General features: G+C 43.9%; 1 protein-coding gene across 1 annotated transcript in view; it reads left to right on the top strand.

Annotated features, from left to right (window-relative positions):
- Positions 1–18032, top strand: part of LOC308298093 (dachshund homolog 2-like) — a gene marked incomplete at its 3' end in the record, with an annotated part of 168751 nt that overhangs the window by 103632 nt on the left and 47087 nt on the right. Inside the window, exons 3-4 of the mRNA XM_080741650.1 lie at positions 3982–4092; positions 13775–13936. Coding sequence (XP_080597776.1) covers positions 3982–4092; positions 13775–13936 — 273 coding nt within the window. The remainder of the gene's footprint in view (positions 1–3981; positions 4093–13774; positions 13937–18032) is intronic.

Raw genomic sequence — 18032 nt, forward strand, 5'->3', positions numbered from 1 at the left:
TTTAGTCTTAGTTTTATTCATCATAGCTTAGTTTTAATGTAGTTTTTATTTAGTTTTCGTCAGTGGAAAAACACAGTCTTTTGGTCGAAAAAAAAAGCAGTCTTTTAGTCGACGAAATCATCACTGACTCCCACAATTTGCAAATGCTTCTGTCATACAGTCTGGGAGACTGATCGTGAGTATCCGGCATGAGAAGCGATAAAGCGGATGTGAAGCCTCCTCCCCACTTCCTTTTTGTTTTTACTGGTGCGCACATGTATCCTAATATTAATAAAAATCATCTAAGCATTCATATTGCTGCTTATGAGAAATTACATTTTAAAATACACTTTCGTGAACGGAGATGCCAGCTTCCGTTACTCGGATTTCAGGAGTTCCAGACTCTATATCAGGGGTCTTCAACGTTTTCAGGCCAAGGACCCCTTAATTGAGAGAGAGATGAAGCTGGGACCCCCCACACAACCTTTTCAGAGTTTCCATAGTTTCAGCAACACTCATCAGTGTATTTTGAATTCATATCATGTCAATTTGTGTTTTCAGATATTTAACCACTTGAACCGTCACTTGAACCTTTCACTGCCGAAAATGGCCGATCTACAAGCTCACAACGCCTCGCAGCGCGAGGCGTTGTGAGCTTGTAGATCAGCTATTTTTGCCTAAAGTTAATTAAAATATGGACTCTAGGGTTCAAGTGGTTAATATACAAAAAGAAGAAAAGAAAAGATTCCATCACTCAAAGATTTGGAGGACCCCGTGTAGTAACTCTGAGGACCCCCCTGTTGAAGACCCTCGCTCTATATACAGTATAGCATTCGGAGATTGTGGAATAGTTGTCTGGCTATGCAAGACTAGTCTCTCTGTGTCTCTCTCTCTCATTTGCTCTGCCTCCCTGTCTCTTGTTTTCTTTATGTACTGTGTGTAATGGACATTCCGCTGAACTCCTCAACCGTGACCCACACCAAACTGACCTGCTCTCACACACACCCACACACACACACACACACACACACACACACACACACACACACACACACACACACACACACACACACACAGTGTCACAGGCAGTCGCTCGTGTACAGTATGCGCACGCACAAAAACACATTAACTCAAGCATTCATACACGACAAAGTGTGCACATACACTCAGTGACAAACTTGTACATGCATACACACACATGCACACACACACACACACACACACACACACGCGCGCGTGCACTCTCACACCCCTCAGAGTGGGCTCATCTCTCTCACTCTGATGGGTTACGTGTATAGAAGTCAGTTCCAGGTCAACGCACTGAGCCTGGATCTCAGCGCACACAAAGAGGTGTGTGTGTGTGTGTGTGTGTGTGTGTGTGTGTGTGTGTGTGTGTGTGTGTGTGTGTGTGTGTGTCTGTGTGTGTGTCTTAGTGTGTGTTATGTGTCATTGAACATGTCCCACGCCACACATACACAAACAACCAGAGGCATTTTTAGCCACAATTACAAAAAAGAAAACACACAATCTACACAAAGACACAAGTTTACAGCCGCAAAGACAGTGGCGATTTGATTGGTGGATGAGTGATCATGTGACCTGTCTTTCTGTCTCACGGTGTCAGCGTTTAGAAACATCAGGTCAGTGGCTTCTCAAAGTGCGGTCCAGGGATGGAAGAGTTCTCAAATTCTGCCCCAACGCGACATTACCCGAACCCGACCGACATTTAGGGTAGGGTAGGGCCTAAAATGTATGCTAACAACAGTCGGGCCAGGTAGGGCCTCGGGCCGACCCAGTTAGGGCCCAGTTAGGGCCGAGCCTTAATTTTCAGGCCCGTTTTTGAACTCCAAACCGCATGATTGGTCATCATCATTCGGTTCCATTTGTACACTCTCAGAGTTACTTACTCTCCGGGTCCATTTGGTTCCATCATGGGGTTCCATTTGTACACTCTAAAGAGTTAATAACTCTTGGGGGCTCAGGTGGTGCAGTGGAAAAGTCCTTGTCCACCGCCACGGAGGTTGTGTGTTCAAATCTGGCTTTGTCGATAGGGCTGTCACAATTATTACATAATCGTGATTATTTGACATAATCGTGATTATTTTTCATAATCGCCATAATCGTTTCCATGTCAAAAATAGTGGAAATAGCAGATCTACAAGCTCACAACGCGTCGCATCGCGACGCGTTGTGAGCTTGTAGATCGGCTATTTCCACTATCAAAGTTATTTTTTAAGTAGTAAGTTGTCAAATATGTCCATAATTTCTTTGTATATTTAGGTTGTGTGTCATATCTACCATGTACAACTTCAAAGCCTAAAAGCCAAACAGAAATGTAATTATCAACGACAAAACACAATTAAATCGTTAATCGCCAATTATTTGAGTGACAATTAATCGTCATGTAAAATGTCATATCGTGACAGCCCTATTTGTCGAGCGGCTACATAACAGCTAGAGCGACTGGTAAAAAAGTATAGAGGGTACGCGCATGCATGACATGAATGGCAAATCGAGTGGCAAAGTGAGTGGAAAAGTGAGTTTAAACGAGTAGTTCACCCCCAAAATGACTTTTTTTCTATTGATTACTCATGCCATGGAGAGTAGAGTTCAATACATTTTTTTGGTTTTTGTCGCATTCCTAAGACAACAGTAGGTGTTCTGGCATAACTTCCGAGTATGATGATGATGTCACGTGCATACCCTCTATAGGCGGAAGTGTGAAAGGCACGCTGCCACTCAAAGTGACTACTGGCCAATCACAGTGTGTCTTTTCCGGGACTTAAATTCAATCCAAAGCAGCTTTATTGGCATGAGATTGCGAAAGCAAGTGCCTCTGGGAAAGAGGGGATCACTGCCTCTGATTGGTCTACCAAACTTCCTTTTCTGTGACACAAGCGAAAGAATTCTGTAAATATGTCCTATTGCTTGTTTTTTACCAAAGCCCCAGAGCCGGAGGAGGCGTCTAGCTTTCTATGTCTATGGGCTACGGCTACATGGCCGTGTTTTTTTGGAGGGAACCCGAGCAGGGATTGTGATAATTGTCACTGTACGTACTCCAACGGGCCGGGGGGGAGTGCTGGGCGCAGAGGCGTCACACCAAATTCTGGGCCCTGGGTACAAGGATTCACTGCGGGCCCCCATGAATGTTAACTATTGAAAAATAGCAGATATACAAGCTCACAGCGCGGCACTGCGAGCTTGTAGATCTGCTATTTTTGAAAAATTGTGAAAATGTGTGCAAGAAAACTGTTTCCATGTTGGTGAGGCTCAAACTTTTTCATGTGAAGGACCCCCATCTCAAATCCCCATCTCAAAATATTTAGTTCCAGGGACACCCCCGGAAGCAAAATTTGAGTTACAAAATTAATGTTCGCTATGTTTAGCTATTTTTCAATAGCTAAAGTTACTAGGGCCCCTCCACCTTGGGCCCTGGTAACTCAGTCCCACTTTCCTACCCCTTGTGACGCCCCTGGCTGGGCGGGAGGAGTAGGACAAAGGCTCTACGTCCTCCCGGTGGGGGCTCCTCACTGGCAGGTGAGTCAGTAGGATACAACAGCACTGACAACACACAGCAATGTGTATGGGGAGGAATCAAGTGGCATGACAACTAAATTGAGGAGAAAGGGATAAAAGTAAAAAAAAATGAAAGACCAACTCTTGTAACTCTATGTTATGAACTTATCTTTCCGCTCGGCACATCGCTCCCTCATACCACAGACTGCTTGTTAGAGGGTTTCAACAACTTGGGATGCCCAAAAAGGAGGCAAAAAGGCTGGCAAAGTACTGTGCTGGTCGCTGCTATGATTGGCAGCTGCCACATATGGCAGAGACGCTGTTACCTTATACCCATAGAGTACTGACTGAGTGACATGCTTATTGTAATCTTGAAGACGTTATGCCTGGATTTTGTGAATCGAACCTCAACCATGCCTTTAATATTTGTGTCCTTGTGTGCGTGCGTGTGCGTGTGTGTGTGTGCGTGTGTGTGTGTGCGTGTAGGGCTCACAGCAGCAGCCATGGCCGAGCTGCAGAAACTGCACAAGATGAAGATGATGATGAGTCTTCAGAACGGCAACGAGTCCGACAACGAAGACATGCACTCTAATACAGGTACACACACACACACACACACACACACACACACACACACACACACACACACACACACACACACACACACACACACACACACACACACACACACCAGTATATTTTTCATCACTGATGTCAGGCAGAAACCTTGTATTTCGTACTGCGAGGCATTGGGAATGGCACTTTAACTTGTGCTGTCCTTTATTATTGTAAATCACTCTGTAATTAAATCCTAAATTGTGTTACCGTACAGTGCAACTTAAAGGAAACGCTCTAATAACAACAATAGAGGGTATGCATGCGATATCATCATCATACCCGGGAAGTTATGTGGGAACGCCTACTGAGTGGCAAAAAAACTACTTTCGGGCCTTGACAGCCCATCCAAACAGAATCTGATTGTATTAAACAGCGTTAAATGATGTTAAACTCACTTTGCCACTCCATTTGCCAGTCACTTAATGCATGCGCATACCATACCCTCTATAAGAACTGTTCATTTCTTTGTCAGAAATAGTTAAACATTCACATGGGAAAGCCGGGTTATCTTGGGTAAACCTTCAAAACAAAAAACGGCAGCAGTATCTCTCTCTCTCTCTCTCTCTCTCTCTCTCTCTCCCTCGTCCTAAATATCCCTATTCTCCTATATGGGTTTCCTTTTGTTTTCTTTTATTATTATTATGAATCTATCTCCTCTATCCTCTCCCTCCGTCCCCACACACTCGTTGAGTTTCCTCCCATTGTTCCGCCAGTCGTTCTTCTTTTTCCCAGCTCGGCCCCGGCAGTGTCTGTTACACCCAGGCTGAAACAAACACAACAACACAACAGCGACAGAGAAAGAAAAGAAAGAAAGAAATATCAACTGAATGAAATGAAAGAAGAAGAGGAAAGACAAGAGAGGGGCGAAAGGGAGGGGGCGGCGAGAGGGGTGGGAGGAGAGAATAGAAATGAGAGGGAAAAGGAGAGAGACAAAAGGGAGAGAGAGAGAGAGAGAGAGAGAAATGGTAACTCTATCGGGGCATTTATGAGGTCAGCGGGAGAAAAGAAGTTTCAGAAGAAAGGAGAGAATCAAAGTAAATTAGCCCGTTTAGGCCCGAAGGCCCATCACGCCGATTCACTGTAAAAAATAAAAAGTTGGGATAACTCAAAGTTTTAAGGCAACAAACTTTAGAAAACTTTGAATTTGAGCTAAAGCTGAGGCAACTGAAAATGTTAAGATAAACCAACTAAACCAATTTAAGCAAAACTTAAAGTTTTATGAAGTTTGTTGCCTTACAATTTTGAGTTTTCCCAACTTTTATTTTTTACAGTGTTCTAACAAATATGCCTTTACTTCTAAAACAGCGGTTCTCACACTCAAGAGATTTTCCTGAAATTGTTTCCAAAAACAGCAGATCTACAAGCTCAATTCGTGCCACGCTGCAAGCTTGTAGATCTGCTATTTTTTTTAATTTTTTTTGGGGGGGGGGAGGGATTGCTGACGCTAAAAAATCTAAAGTGGCACGGATGTTTTCTTGATTTTATTGGATTAAAGTAGAGAAACTCTATAACTCTAATTTTTTCTACAAAAAAACAGCAGATCTACAAGCTCACAGAGAGCTTGTAGGTCTATTTTTGGGGGGAATTACTGAGGCAAAAATAAATAAATAAAAAAATGAATCTAAAGTGGTGTGGGATGTTTTCCCGGTTCTAATGCGTTAGAGAAACTCTAGCCTGTTGCAGAGAGAAAGAAAAGAGATCTCTCTCTCTCTTTCTGTTTCTTCTCTTTTTGGGTCTTTCTCTCTCTCTCTCTCTCTCTCTCTCTCTCTCTCTCTCTCTCTCTTTGTAAATATAGAATATGATAAATGTGACTTCGTCACTGAGAATGAAATGAGAAAGACGAGGACAAAGAATGAATGGAGGATGGGAGAACGGAGGGAGAGAGAGAGAGAGACTGTAACTCTATCACGCCATCAGTCAGGTCAGTTGAATAAAAGAGATGTTTGAGAAAAGGGAGAGAAAAAAAAACAGTTGAATGTAAGAAAGGGAGAGAGAGAGAAAAATACAGAAAGAAGACACTATTGACTTTCTTTTTGTTTTCTCCTTCGGTAACTCAACAGGGGAACAAACGCGTGCTGTAGGACAAGTGTGACGCACGCACACACACACACACACACACACACACACACACACACACACACACACACACACACACACACACACACACACATACACAGTAGTAATAACTACATTGGATCTATTGAAACACACTTTCTGTTTTGGTTTCATTTCCCAACGATTTTGGACATACAGGCCTAGAATGTTGTCGTTTTAGGGGCAATCTCACCCCTGCACAAATCAAACTTACTGCATTGGTTTAAAGATGGGGACAGCTGGGTCATTAAGGCCACTGTGGCCTCAGGGCATGCCATTTTTTTGAGGGGCACAAGGCCAAACTGTGGGGCAATGACGGCCTCCCTGAAATTCCTGCCCTGGTTTGCAATAATGTTCACTGTTAAATGGTAAATGGTGCATTTATTTAGCACATTCATCCAAAGTGCTTTCACATAGATTGTGCATTACATTCACCCATTCACACACACATTATTCATACACCGATGGTGGAGGAAACCATGCAAGGCACCAACTCGCTTACTGGGAGCAACTAGGGGTTCAGAGTCTTGCTCAAGTACACTTCGACACTAACTCTGCATGGGGGACCCCGGGATCGAACTGGGAACCTTGCGGTTGAGCCACTGCCGCCCCTGTTGAATCCAAATACTACTATGGGACAGAAGCCTTGAGCTGAGCGTACTCTACGGTCAGTAGATTAAGAGAAGGACTAAGATTAATTTAAGGAAGGTCTGTAGAAACAGTTAGCACTCACAAGATGAATTTTCTTTAAAACAGTTGATTTGCCTGCAGCAGCAGTCATGACAAACAGACGTGTTTCGGCTCCTTATACACTTCGGAGCAGAGTCCTGCAATGGGTCGGGGCCCAGCAGGTACCCGACGGGTACCTGTGTTAGACGGGCGGAAGCGGGCGGAATATATACTATTATAAATTCGAGGGGACGGGGACGGGCGGTGCGACTAACTTATTATTGTGAAAATCAGACAACTGTTTCCGCCTAAAGAACGTCATAGGAGCGCACACATTGAGCAGCAGGACAGAACCACGGCATGCATGAAGCATTGTTTCCGCCTAAACAACGTGGAGCACACACAGTGGGAAGTGGCACAGGGCAGAAGGACGCACATAACAAACAGACAGACAACCACAGCACACACCTGCACGTTAGCCAATGTTCCCATCATTGATTGAAGACTTTATTAGAAGTTTGCATAGACAAAAGTACAGTTTCATGACGGTACAGTTCACTGCTACAAGGTCAACTAAAAGGAGATCCTTGAAAAGACTAATCTTATTTCCATAGGAAACCATTGAAGTATCTCATATAACATTGAATGACAGACAGATAGAACACAGTACTATGCAGTAGATATAGTAAAAAAAAGTAAATAAAAATAAAATAAACAGTGCAAAACAAATACAGTAGGTAAATACAAAGAAGGGTCAGGGGAGGCTGGGCTAGGTTTGTTATTGCCAGTTGCGAATGGCTGCCGCCTGTGAGTGGTTTTTCAGGGCGATTTTAAAGGTGATCCACACTCCTTTAAGGCCTTCGGTAGGGCGTTCCACATTTTGGTTGTATAGCAGAAGAACAAGTTTGACCCTTTGTTTGAGTTGACTTTGGGTGGAACGTGATCTGTGGCGCTGCCTCTGGTGTTGTAATTATGGACATCCTTAATGTTTATAAAGTATTTTGCCAGGTACATGGGTATCTTAGTGGTGTAGTGTATCTTGTACACCAGGCCCATTGCAAGTTGCTGTACTCTGTCATCTACTCTGAGCCACCCCACTCTTAACTGGTGATCATCAGCAAGGGTGGTTTAAAAGGCTATATAAAAGGATTAAAGGAGCTATAGTCAACTTTTTCTTGAAAGACGGACGCTAAAATAAAAGTTAAGTTTCGAAAATATTTTATAAAAAAGATTACGCTACATATACAGTATGTGCTTCTATTACAAAATGACCACAAAAATATTTTTTGCCATTATCAGACTGACTTTGTTTACATTCCTCATCAATCCATATAAAAGAATAGAAGAGTCGGTCTGACAATGGCCAAAATGATTATTTTATCATTATTTTATGCTTTTTGTGGTCATTTTTGAATAGAAACACATGTATGAAGCTTAATATTTTTTATAAAATATTTTCGAAACATTATTTTTATTGTAGCGTCCATTTTTCAAGAAAAAAGTTGACTATAGCTCCTTTAAGAGTGGCAGCTGACCTGGCGTTTATGTAAACCTGGCGTTAATGTAAATACTGTATATTGCATTGCAAACACTGAGGACGGCGTGCGGGAACGATCGAGTGCGATGCATTTGGAAACACGCATGCACAGCTGTAGGATATTTACTTTACTGCATGTAATCACGGGTAGCGGGGTGGGCAACGGGTCAATTTTTTGACGGGCGGGGCGGATCTGATTTTGATTTTTATATACTTACAGTAGACGGGCGGACCACGGATCTGATTAATGACGGGTGGGGCTGGGCACAGGTTCTCAAATTGGACCCGTGCATGCAGGACTCTGCTTCGGAGTGCTGGCTAGTATTATTATTAGTCTTCGTGAGCTGAGCACCCAGCCAACTGCATATAGACAGTGTCGCTTGTTTCTGTTTCTACTTAAAACATAAGGATGCACAAACTTGCGAATACACAATGCACGTATACTCATGCACACATGCATGCACGCACACACACACTAATGTATACTCCCATAAACATGCATTCAAGTTTGCGTGCAAGCTTGTGCAGACTCTCACACACAACCTACAATGAAATACAAACATCATGTACACGTATGCACTATGCAGTATGCACATGCACGCATGCACGAGCATGCACGCATGCACGAGCACGCACGCGCGCACACACACACACACACACACGCACGCACGCACGCACGCACACACACACACACACACACACACACACACACACACACACACACACTATAATGCACAGACAGACACACATCACATACTGTATTGCACACTCATCATAAACACATCACACACACACACACACACACACACACACACACACACACACACACACACACACACACACACACACACACACACACTCACTCACTCACTCACTCACACACACACACACACACACACACACACACACACACACACACACACACACTCACACTCACACTCACGTACACACACCTTGGGGTCAACCTCATGTATAATCTATGAGGGAGAAGATCAATATGTATCAATCGGACCTTGACTCCACACAATAGGACAGCAGAGGACTGTGTGTGTGTGCGTGCATGCGCGTGCATGCGTGCGCGCTAGGGATGGGACGATGCGCAAATATTTTCGATTATCGTGATAAGAAAAAACACTCACGATTTAATTTATCGTGCTATCATCCTCCGTCATGCACTGGGATCAATTCAACTTTTATTTGCCGAGCTGCATATCCGGTACCACTTAAACCCTCTATAATTGGTAAAAGGTACTTATAATATACGTACTTGATACAGTCTTTTTTCACTCTCTATCAAATGTCTTTGCCAAAAAATATCTGATATACAAGCACAAAATGTGTCGCGTTGCAACGCGTTGTGAGCTTGTAGATAGGCTATTTTTTAGGCAAATGTTCCGCCCCAGGATAATGGATTTTGATTATGGCGATAATATCACAAATCGTGATTTATTTTGTCACAATAATCGTGATATGATATTTTCATACCATCTCATCCCTAGCGCAACCGTGCCGTGTGTGTGTGTGTGTGTGTGTGTGTGTGTGTGTGTGTGTGTGTGTGTGTGTGTGTGTGTGTGTGTGTGTGTGTGTGTGTGTGTGTGTGTGTGTGTGCGCTTCCTAACTGTACATCCCTTCCTTTCATTGTATCGAGGTCAGCATTTTGAAGCATGTATTCTGACGCACGCACACACACACACACACACACACACACACACACACACACACACACACACACACACACACACACACACACACACACACACACACACACACACACACACAGTGTGTGTTGGGGTGAATATGATATTCGGCCAGGCTGTGTGTCTCCTTTACATAAGGACAGATCTGGTGTCAGTTTGCTGTACATTGTTTCAACAACCATTGAAAACCACACACACCTGCTTTTCTCTCTTCTTTTCTCTTGTTTTTTTTTACTGCTCGTTTCATTTCAGTTCTTCTTCTCGCTCACATGGAATATGGGCGGGAGGACCGCTTTTATGTTGCCATTAGTGTGTCTGCGTGTTCTTGCATTACATAGTTGTGTACATGAAAGGTCCTCTTCCTTGTCCTCACAAGAATCCCACGGTTTTGTAAGACATATTTCACCCAGTGCCAATTCACCCTTTGTCAAGTTTCACCCCTCTTCACACCCATTGTTTGCTGTGTCTTTGTGGGACACTCGGTGGGACACTCCATCCACTACCATAATTTTTTTTTTTTTACAATATATTTTATTGAGTTTTCTTTTTTTTTAACAGAGAACATCAAACATATTTTTTACAAACATAAAACAAAAACAATCCCATAACAAAACCACAACACAATATAAAGAAAAACAACACAATTACAAAAAAAATTATAATAATAACAATTTACATATTTTCTTTTGACATACAGAGCACACATACCAACAACACCCAGATTCCCATGCCACATGGCCGTATAATTGGCTGCAGAGGGAAAACGTCTATCCCACTCCCGGTTCCTCCATCAAATATTGTTATTCTGTGTGTTCAATTCTAATGTCAAACTTGGTTTCAGTCAAATTGAGCTGCTCAGTGGCAGTATAGTGTCTCAGTACGTTTTTATTTCTCCAAAAATCATGTTTTAGCTAATTCAACATAAAAAAGGCGGAACCAGGGCGTGACAAGGCAGATGGAGCCTGTTGGTTGGTCAGATAGGGACCAATCAGAAGGCTGACAAAGGGTGAATTGCGCTACACACCCTTTGCCTACCTGGGGAGAGCCCGAAACTGAGCCCATGCTTCCTTCAGTGCATGAGGAGTCCAAGCTGCTTCTTTTCACCTGACAGGGGAGGATGTATCTTTTCACCTGACAGGGGAGGATGTAGCGCGTGGAAGGAACATGTTATTCCCACCAGTTCCTTTCCCACATTCCCCACCATCAGACATAGAGACCAGGATTACTGCATGTTTTTTGTGAGGGTATCTACCTACCCTCACAAAACTCCATACAAGTCAAACCGCTGAGATTATTTGATTATTTTTGGAACATAGTTCTTATTTTATGCAATACTTTTTTAAAACGTCTATGGGAATTCAGAATGGGAGGAAAAAACGCCCAGGTAGGGGTGTGTAAGTGACGTCAGACCTGGGTGCTCACAGGGGAGCAGTTAGAGGGGTTCAGGGGAACACTCTGACATGTCTTGACATCAGAAGCTCCTTCAGGCTCCACGTCGCTGCCTCCCCCTGTGAAAGACATGCTGTTTTCACTAGTTTGGGTCCCGGGCTAACATCTAATTTCAGACAAACAAACAGAGAGGATGAGAGAGGGAAAGAGAGAGACAATTCGGAGAGAAACTGAGATTTTGGGGAACGAAAAAGACTATTGGGAAGAAGGGATAGAGAGAGAGAGATGGACAGAAAGAGGAGGTGTGAACGAGGGAGAGGAGGAAACAACATGGTCGGCGATGAGAAGAGAGAGAGAGAGGCGAAGAACGGATGGAGACGTAAAAGAAGAGCAGGTGCGAGGAAGACAGAGATAGACGGACTGGAAGATGGAGGGATGACACCATGATGGAGGGAGAGAGAGAGAGAAAGAGAGAGAGACGTAGTAAAGGAAGATGGATGGAGTGAGTGGAGCCGGCCAAGGAGGGAGTGACAGTGTGAGAAGAGAGAGAGAGAGAGAGAGAGAGAGAGAGAGAGAGAGAACATCTGTCCATCTGTTTACCCTTGCCTTTCTTCCCCTGGTGTAAATGGCAGAGGGGACGCAGCCCAGCTGTCTCACACACACACACACACACACACACACACACACACACACACACACACACACACACACACACACACACACACACACACACACACACACACACACAGAGGGACTGGGAGTCGCTCGGCGGTAATAGAGAGAGACTGCCGCTAATTCAAACTAATGGAGAGAGATGAAGACGGATGAGCGAGGGAGAGAGAGAGTGAGAGAGCGAGAGAGATAACAGTAGAGAGAGCTATAACGAGAGAGAGAGAGAGAGAGAGAGAGAGAGACTTTCATACTGTACACACACACACACACACACACACACACACACACACACACACACACACATACATACACAGACTGTGAGGGTCAGAATGAGTGACGGAAAGAGAGAGAGAGAGGTCGAGAAAGGAAATGAGACACATACCACACACAGAGAGAGAGAGGGAGAGAGAGAGAGAGAGATAGCGTTAACTCCTAACTTAACTGGATTTATTTCTGCGGTTCAGACAGAGCTTCTGTTCTTCACACAACAACAAACCTCTCTGTTTTTTTTTAATATTTCATCCATCCGTACCGTTTAATTCCTTAGAGGTCGATTTATTTATCCATTTGTGACCTCGCCTCACCAGGCTTTCTCGGGGGAAAGCCTGGTGTTCGTTTACAGCGGGTCGTTTGATAGGCGGAAACCTTGCAGAAGAAGCGGCGTCGCTTTGTTTTGGTTCCCCCCGTTTATTTCCCCAATCCCTATTAAAATGCTCGAGTAGCCATAGTGTAGTCTTGTCAGTCGCTACGAGTTGGACTCAAAGATGCATATACCAAACACAATTTCCAAAAGCAAAACTACTCCGCATCAAGTTGTTTATTAGGTAGGCCCTAAAAGTATGTCCTTGAGCGCAGGGGAATTATTTTGGGTTAAAACTGTTTCCGGTTTGATAGTTCTGGCCAAAGTGTAGTCCTTTGAGGACTACAACATGACGTAAAGTGGTTTCCGCTCCCACCCCGAAAGGTTTAGCTCTGAGTCTGAGTGTAGTACGATATCTATCTATCTGCCACGGCCAGGGTTGAATTTTGTAAACAGAGGTGGAAATCCTTTTATTATTTTCTAAATTGCTCCTGGATTTGCTTTGACCTTCTCAGTTTTACCGACCGGAAGTGTGCACTCATGCACCCAGTGCTCTACTCACGAGTGTCTCAAAAATGGCTCACAATACGTCACATCGTAACACGATATGAGCTTGTAGATCTGCTATTTTAACTTTTCTTTTTAAATTGCCTTCTAAATCCTAAGTACGTTTTTATTCCAAGATCTTTTAGAACATACTACATACATACTGTAGCAACAGTTTTGTAGTTTTGAAGGTTTATCAACTTATAGGCTTTCCCGGTCTTAATGGGATATTATTACATTTTATTCTGAAAGTGAAAGTGGTGAAGAATGTCGAAAATGGTCATATCAATATACATATCAATTTGGGGGTCCTTGACACAAAAACTGTTTGAGAACTTCTGCTGTAAAATAACAGTCATGGGCAGCACAATATCTGCACTATGCCCTTTGAACTTAGCAACCTGTTAAACAAATCTTCGTCCTGAGCCCCAGACGACCGGTGATCCATCCCCTCTGTGTGTCTGTGTCTCTACCCAGGAGGGAGTGAGTGCTCCTGGGACAAGGATCGTCTCACCAGCCCCCCCTCTGGAGCCCACGCAGGAGGAGGAGGAGCTATGGGAGGGGGAGGCGCCAGGGGGCCGGCCCTCGGAGCTGTCAATCAACAGCAGCTGCAGCAGCAACAGCAGCTATTGGCTAACAGTGAGTGACGCACTCTGACTTGACAGACACACGAAATTAAGCGAGCGCACAACACACACTGCTGTGTGTGAGTGAATGCAGCAACTACTGTAGATGATGAATCAGGGATCATCAAATGTGTCCGTGGCAAAGAATTAAGCCCATATCTAACAGGACTTCATATGGGAATGCCCATACAGTATATGGAGGCCACATCGGCCACATACCACACTAACAGAATCCGTGAAATTCGAGACAATGAGATCTCAGAGCGCAATCTCTCCTCCCCCAAAAACCACGTACAATTCCTTCCAAAAGCAGCCTAGTTTAACAAATAAAAGTAGCCATTGTAGTACCTTAAAACAACTCTCTTTTGACATGAAACCCTTGTTCTAAATTCGAACTTGTGTGATAGGGAAAAAAACGAAAAATACAAAAAACGACATTGACTTCATTTTCTCACTTTTCTACTGTTTTAAAATTGCCGACATTTGGACGTTTCCTCCAGCCTCAGTCACATATGGCCAAGACAGCCCATATCTGTGTGGCTGGTTCTACAGACAGGGATCTCCATATATGGGCATAAAAGGGTATGATGTCAGATGTCATAGACGTCATAAGACTTTCACAATGAATAACTGAGTAAGCATGTTTGGGCTCTCACAGCATATCTCCATATACAGTACATGGATCTCCATGTATGGAGACCCCTGGGTCTCCATATGGGTAACTGGTCCGATATACATCACTGGTCAGATGGCCAAGACATGGCACAACCTTGCTTGTCGACCTTAGGCGTCTTACTGGTAAAACACACCATTATAATGTTCTTATTTTGATCATAAGACCCAATTACTGAATGTCTCCAGGTTTTCTTTAGAATATGTATGTACTGTATGTGTGACACTGATTTATGACAATATGGCACATTAGGAGCCCACTAATACTAGTGGGTTCTCAAATGTTGTATTTGTAAGGACCACCATAACTCTGAGAGTGTACAAATGGAACCAAATGGACCCGTAAGGGTTCATTTGGTTCCATTTGTACATTCTCAGAGTTACAGACCTGTTAACTGCTTCACAGCCAAATCGCCTTCCATCGCCATTTTGAGGAGGGTGAGGCAGCCAGATCGCCAAACGTCGCCTTGGGGATAATTTTCTGATTTTTTTGGTATTTTTTTGACATTTTTTGAGCTATAAATGACCATTCTAGGTTCATATAAGCTAAAGCAATGAATATGCGCTGGAAATGACATCATCGATGACGTAACCCGGAAGTCGTTTGCCCATAACATAGCATAGGCCTTTTTTTAGCATTGAAAGCTAACGTTTTTCTTATCAAACTTTACCATATTTAAACGGATTTTCATTCGGAAAAAAGTGGCTGGGTGACAGAGTGGTCACCCAGCATCATGGTCAATTGTTTAAAATAAACTGATTGCGCGCGTGAGGGCGTGCACGATGCTGTTGTTTGGGTGCTCCGGCCAGCCGGGCCGTCCCATTATAAACAAAAAGGCTGCGGTCACTCTCTGCCAGTCTAATAGCCAGCATTGATCACTTAATCGTTGGCGCACTCTAGTGGTATACAAATCCACTGCAGTTTACAATTATATTCTGCCTCATGGGTTGTTGTATTGTATGACTTAAAAAATAATAATATTCCTGGCAGTATAGGCGCACAAGCATATTGTAAATGGCTGTGTATGTGTTGTTAAGGTCATCAGGTCATTTTGTTTTTCTAATTTTTTCTACACATTGAATGTCTTGACAAATTCAGTTCCCAAGTTTTGACAAGGATTCATACACTTTCTCAGCAAAAAAAAGACATGCTTGTAAAAAAAAAAAAAAAAAAGTATTTACGCTTTAATCCATATAATTATATAGTTAATATTTTTTTTCCCAACAAATAAACAATGGTGGATTTGCTCCCAGCAAACGTTTAATCAATCATCAAATTATTACTACCGATTTTGGCGTCAATTCAAACACTTTCTTTTCCCCCCCTCGGTTTAAAGAAGTCATCACCGGCTCCCTGACATTGCCCCCCCCCCCCTCCCCCCCTTGTCAAACGGAAACATTCAAACAGTAGCAGCTGCTCTATTGTCTTAGAACAAAACTAGGAAATCAACTGTCACATCATTGTGACAAAAGAGATGTTTTGCGCTGCTGCTGCTGCCGCTGCCCGACTGCTGGTAAACCTATCCCTGAGACCATGGCGTGTGAATGGCTGTCACCAAGGAGGCAGAAAAAGAGCTGTCTTTTGTGTGTGGAGAAAGGAAGGAATGGGGTCTCTGGCAGCCAGGTGGTCTGGTATGAAAACAAGCCAAACTATAAAGATGCAATTAGAAATTGTAAAGTGTGGTTGCCGTGATGCTGCAAATATCTCTTATCTTTCAGTCCTTGTCCCTGTTTGAGCGGTGCTAACCATTCCGTCCGTGTCCCTTTTATGCCCATGTATGGAGATGCCTGATGTCACCAGTATTAACTCTCTCGTTGCTATCAATTAAATCTCTTTGAAGGTCCAAGTTGCCATGGTCACCATAGACTTTCATGTAATTCATAGTGCACGGATCATGCGTGCCCATGCCTAATCATGCACCACGTGTGTGCACGCTGTTCACAGCTTTCAAACAAAGAAATCCACTTGGAAATCCGCTCAGGCATTCATGAGATAGCAGCCATTATATTTTCTTCAAATGTAAACAAACATGGCTGCCATGTTTGAAAGATGGGGTTGGTATGGGGGTTAAACATGCAATTTCGCGATCGCGATCATGCCTCATAATTTTTTTTTTTAGGTCCAAAAAACATTTTTGATAAAAACATTTTTTGATTTTTTATTATTATTATTTTTTAAACGGCCCAAACTCGGGAAACTCAGGGTTGGCACCAAACAGGTTAAGACCATATCTGGGAATGCCCTTATCCGTCCAAAGGTTGTTGCTTCCGTCAGTACACATTTTTACAGTCTATGGTTCTATGGGTTTGTCGCTCTGACATCATGCTCTGATGTCACTGTTCAGGGGAACCACTCTTAACAGAATGGGTTGGCCGCTCTGACATCACACTCTGGATGTCCCCTTGGCAACCACACTAAAAGCGACTATAGGCCACACATGAGCACTATAAAAACGACTGAGGTGGGGTCACGGTGGCGCAGTCGGTAGTGCTGTCGCCTCACAGATAGAAGTGCCCCGGTTCGATTCCCGCCGGGGACGCCGTGGCCGTGTTCCCTCCTCCGTGTCATCAGTGCCCACACCCTAGGTGGGGTTGGCGAAAGGGCCTTTCTGTGTGGGGATTGCATGTTCTCCCCGTGTCCCCTAGGTTAGGTACCCTCACCCACAAAAAACTAGACCAGGTCACCTGGTTGTGCCAGACCCGCAATGAAAACTAGTATGGCACTGAACTAACACATGAACACACAGGATTTTATAGTCTCAGCAACAAAGCGTAGTGAGCTTGTAGATCGGCTGTTTTCACTAGTATGGCACTGAACTAACACATGAACACACAGGATTTTATAGGCTGAGCAGCTGGAAATGTTTGTGAGCTTGTAGATGGGCTGTTTTCACTAGTATGGCTGTGGGGCAAATGTTTTGCAGCACTGAACTAACACATGAACACACAGGAATTTATAGTCTCAGCAGCTCGTCAGCCAACTCAACTCAGCTGGTCCCGTACAGGTGACGGCACTCAAGGCAATCAGCCGAGCAAGGGAAGGGAGGGGCAGATGAGCAGTCAGAGGCAAACACAGGCACACTGAGGAAAAGAGGGACACTGAGGAAAAGAGGGACCGACCGACAGACCGACAAAGCCTTATGTAGGCCGACCCCCTGGGTCTGGCAAACATGCAGTAATCCTGGTCTCTATACTGCCTCCCCCTGGCCAGCCGGGGTGGGACTGGTTGGAATAGCGTGTTCCTTCCACGCGCTACCTCCTACCAGGGAAACTCCACCCTGTCAGGTGATAAGAAGCGGCGTGCTCACTCCCCAAGCGTTGAAGGAAGCATGAGCTCAGTTCGAGGCTCTCCCCAGGTTGGCAGAGGGAGAGTAGTGCCCAGGATTACCTTTTTTTTGAGGTTGTTAGCACTTTAAGTTTATAAATCTGTGTGTAAC

The sequence above is a fragment of the Nannobrachium achirus genome, assembly GCF_963921795.1.
Source record: "Nannobrachium achirus genome assembly, chromosome: 14".
Classification (NCBI taxonomy): domain Eukaryota; kingdom Metazoa; phylum Chordata; class Actinopteri; order Myctophiformes; family Myctophidae; genus Nannobrachium; species Nannobrachium achirus.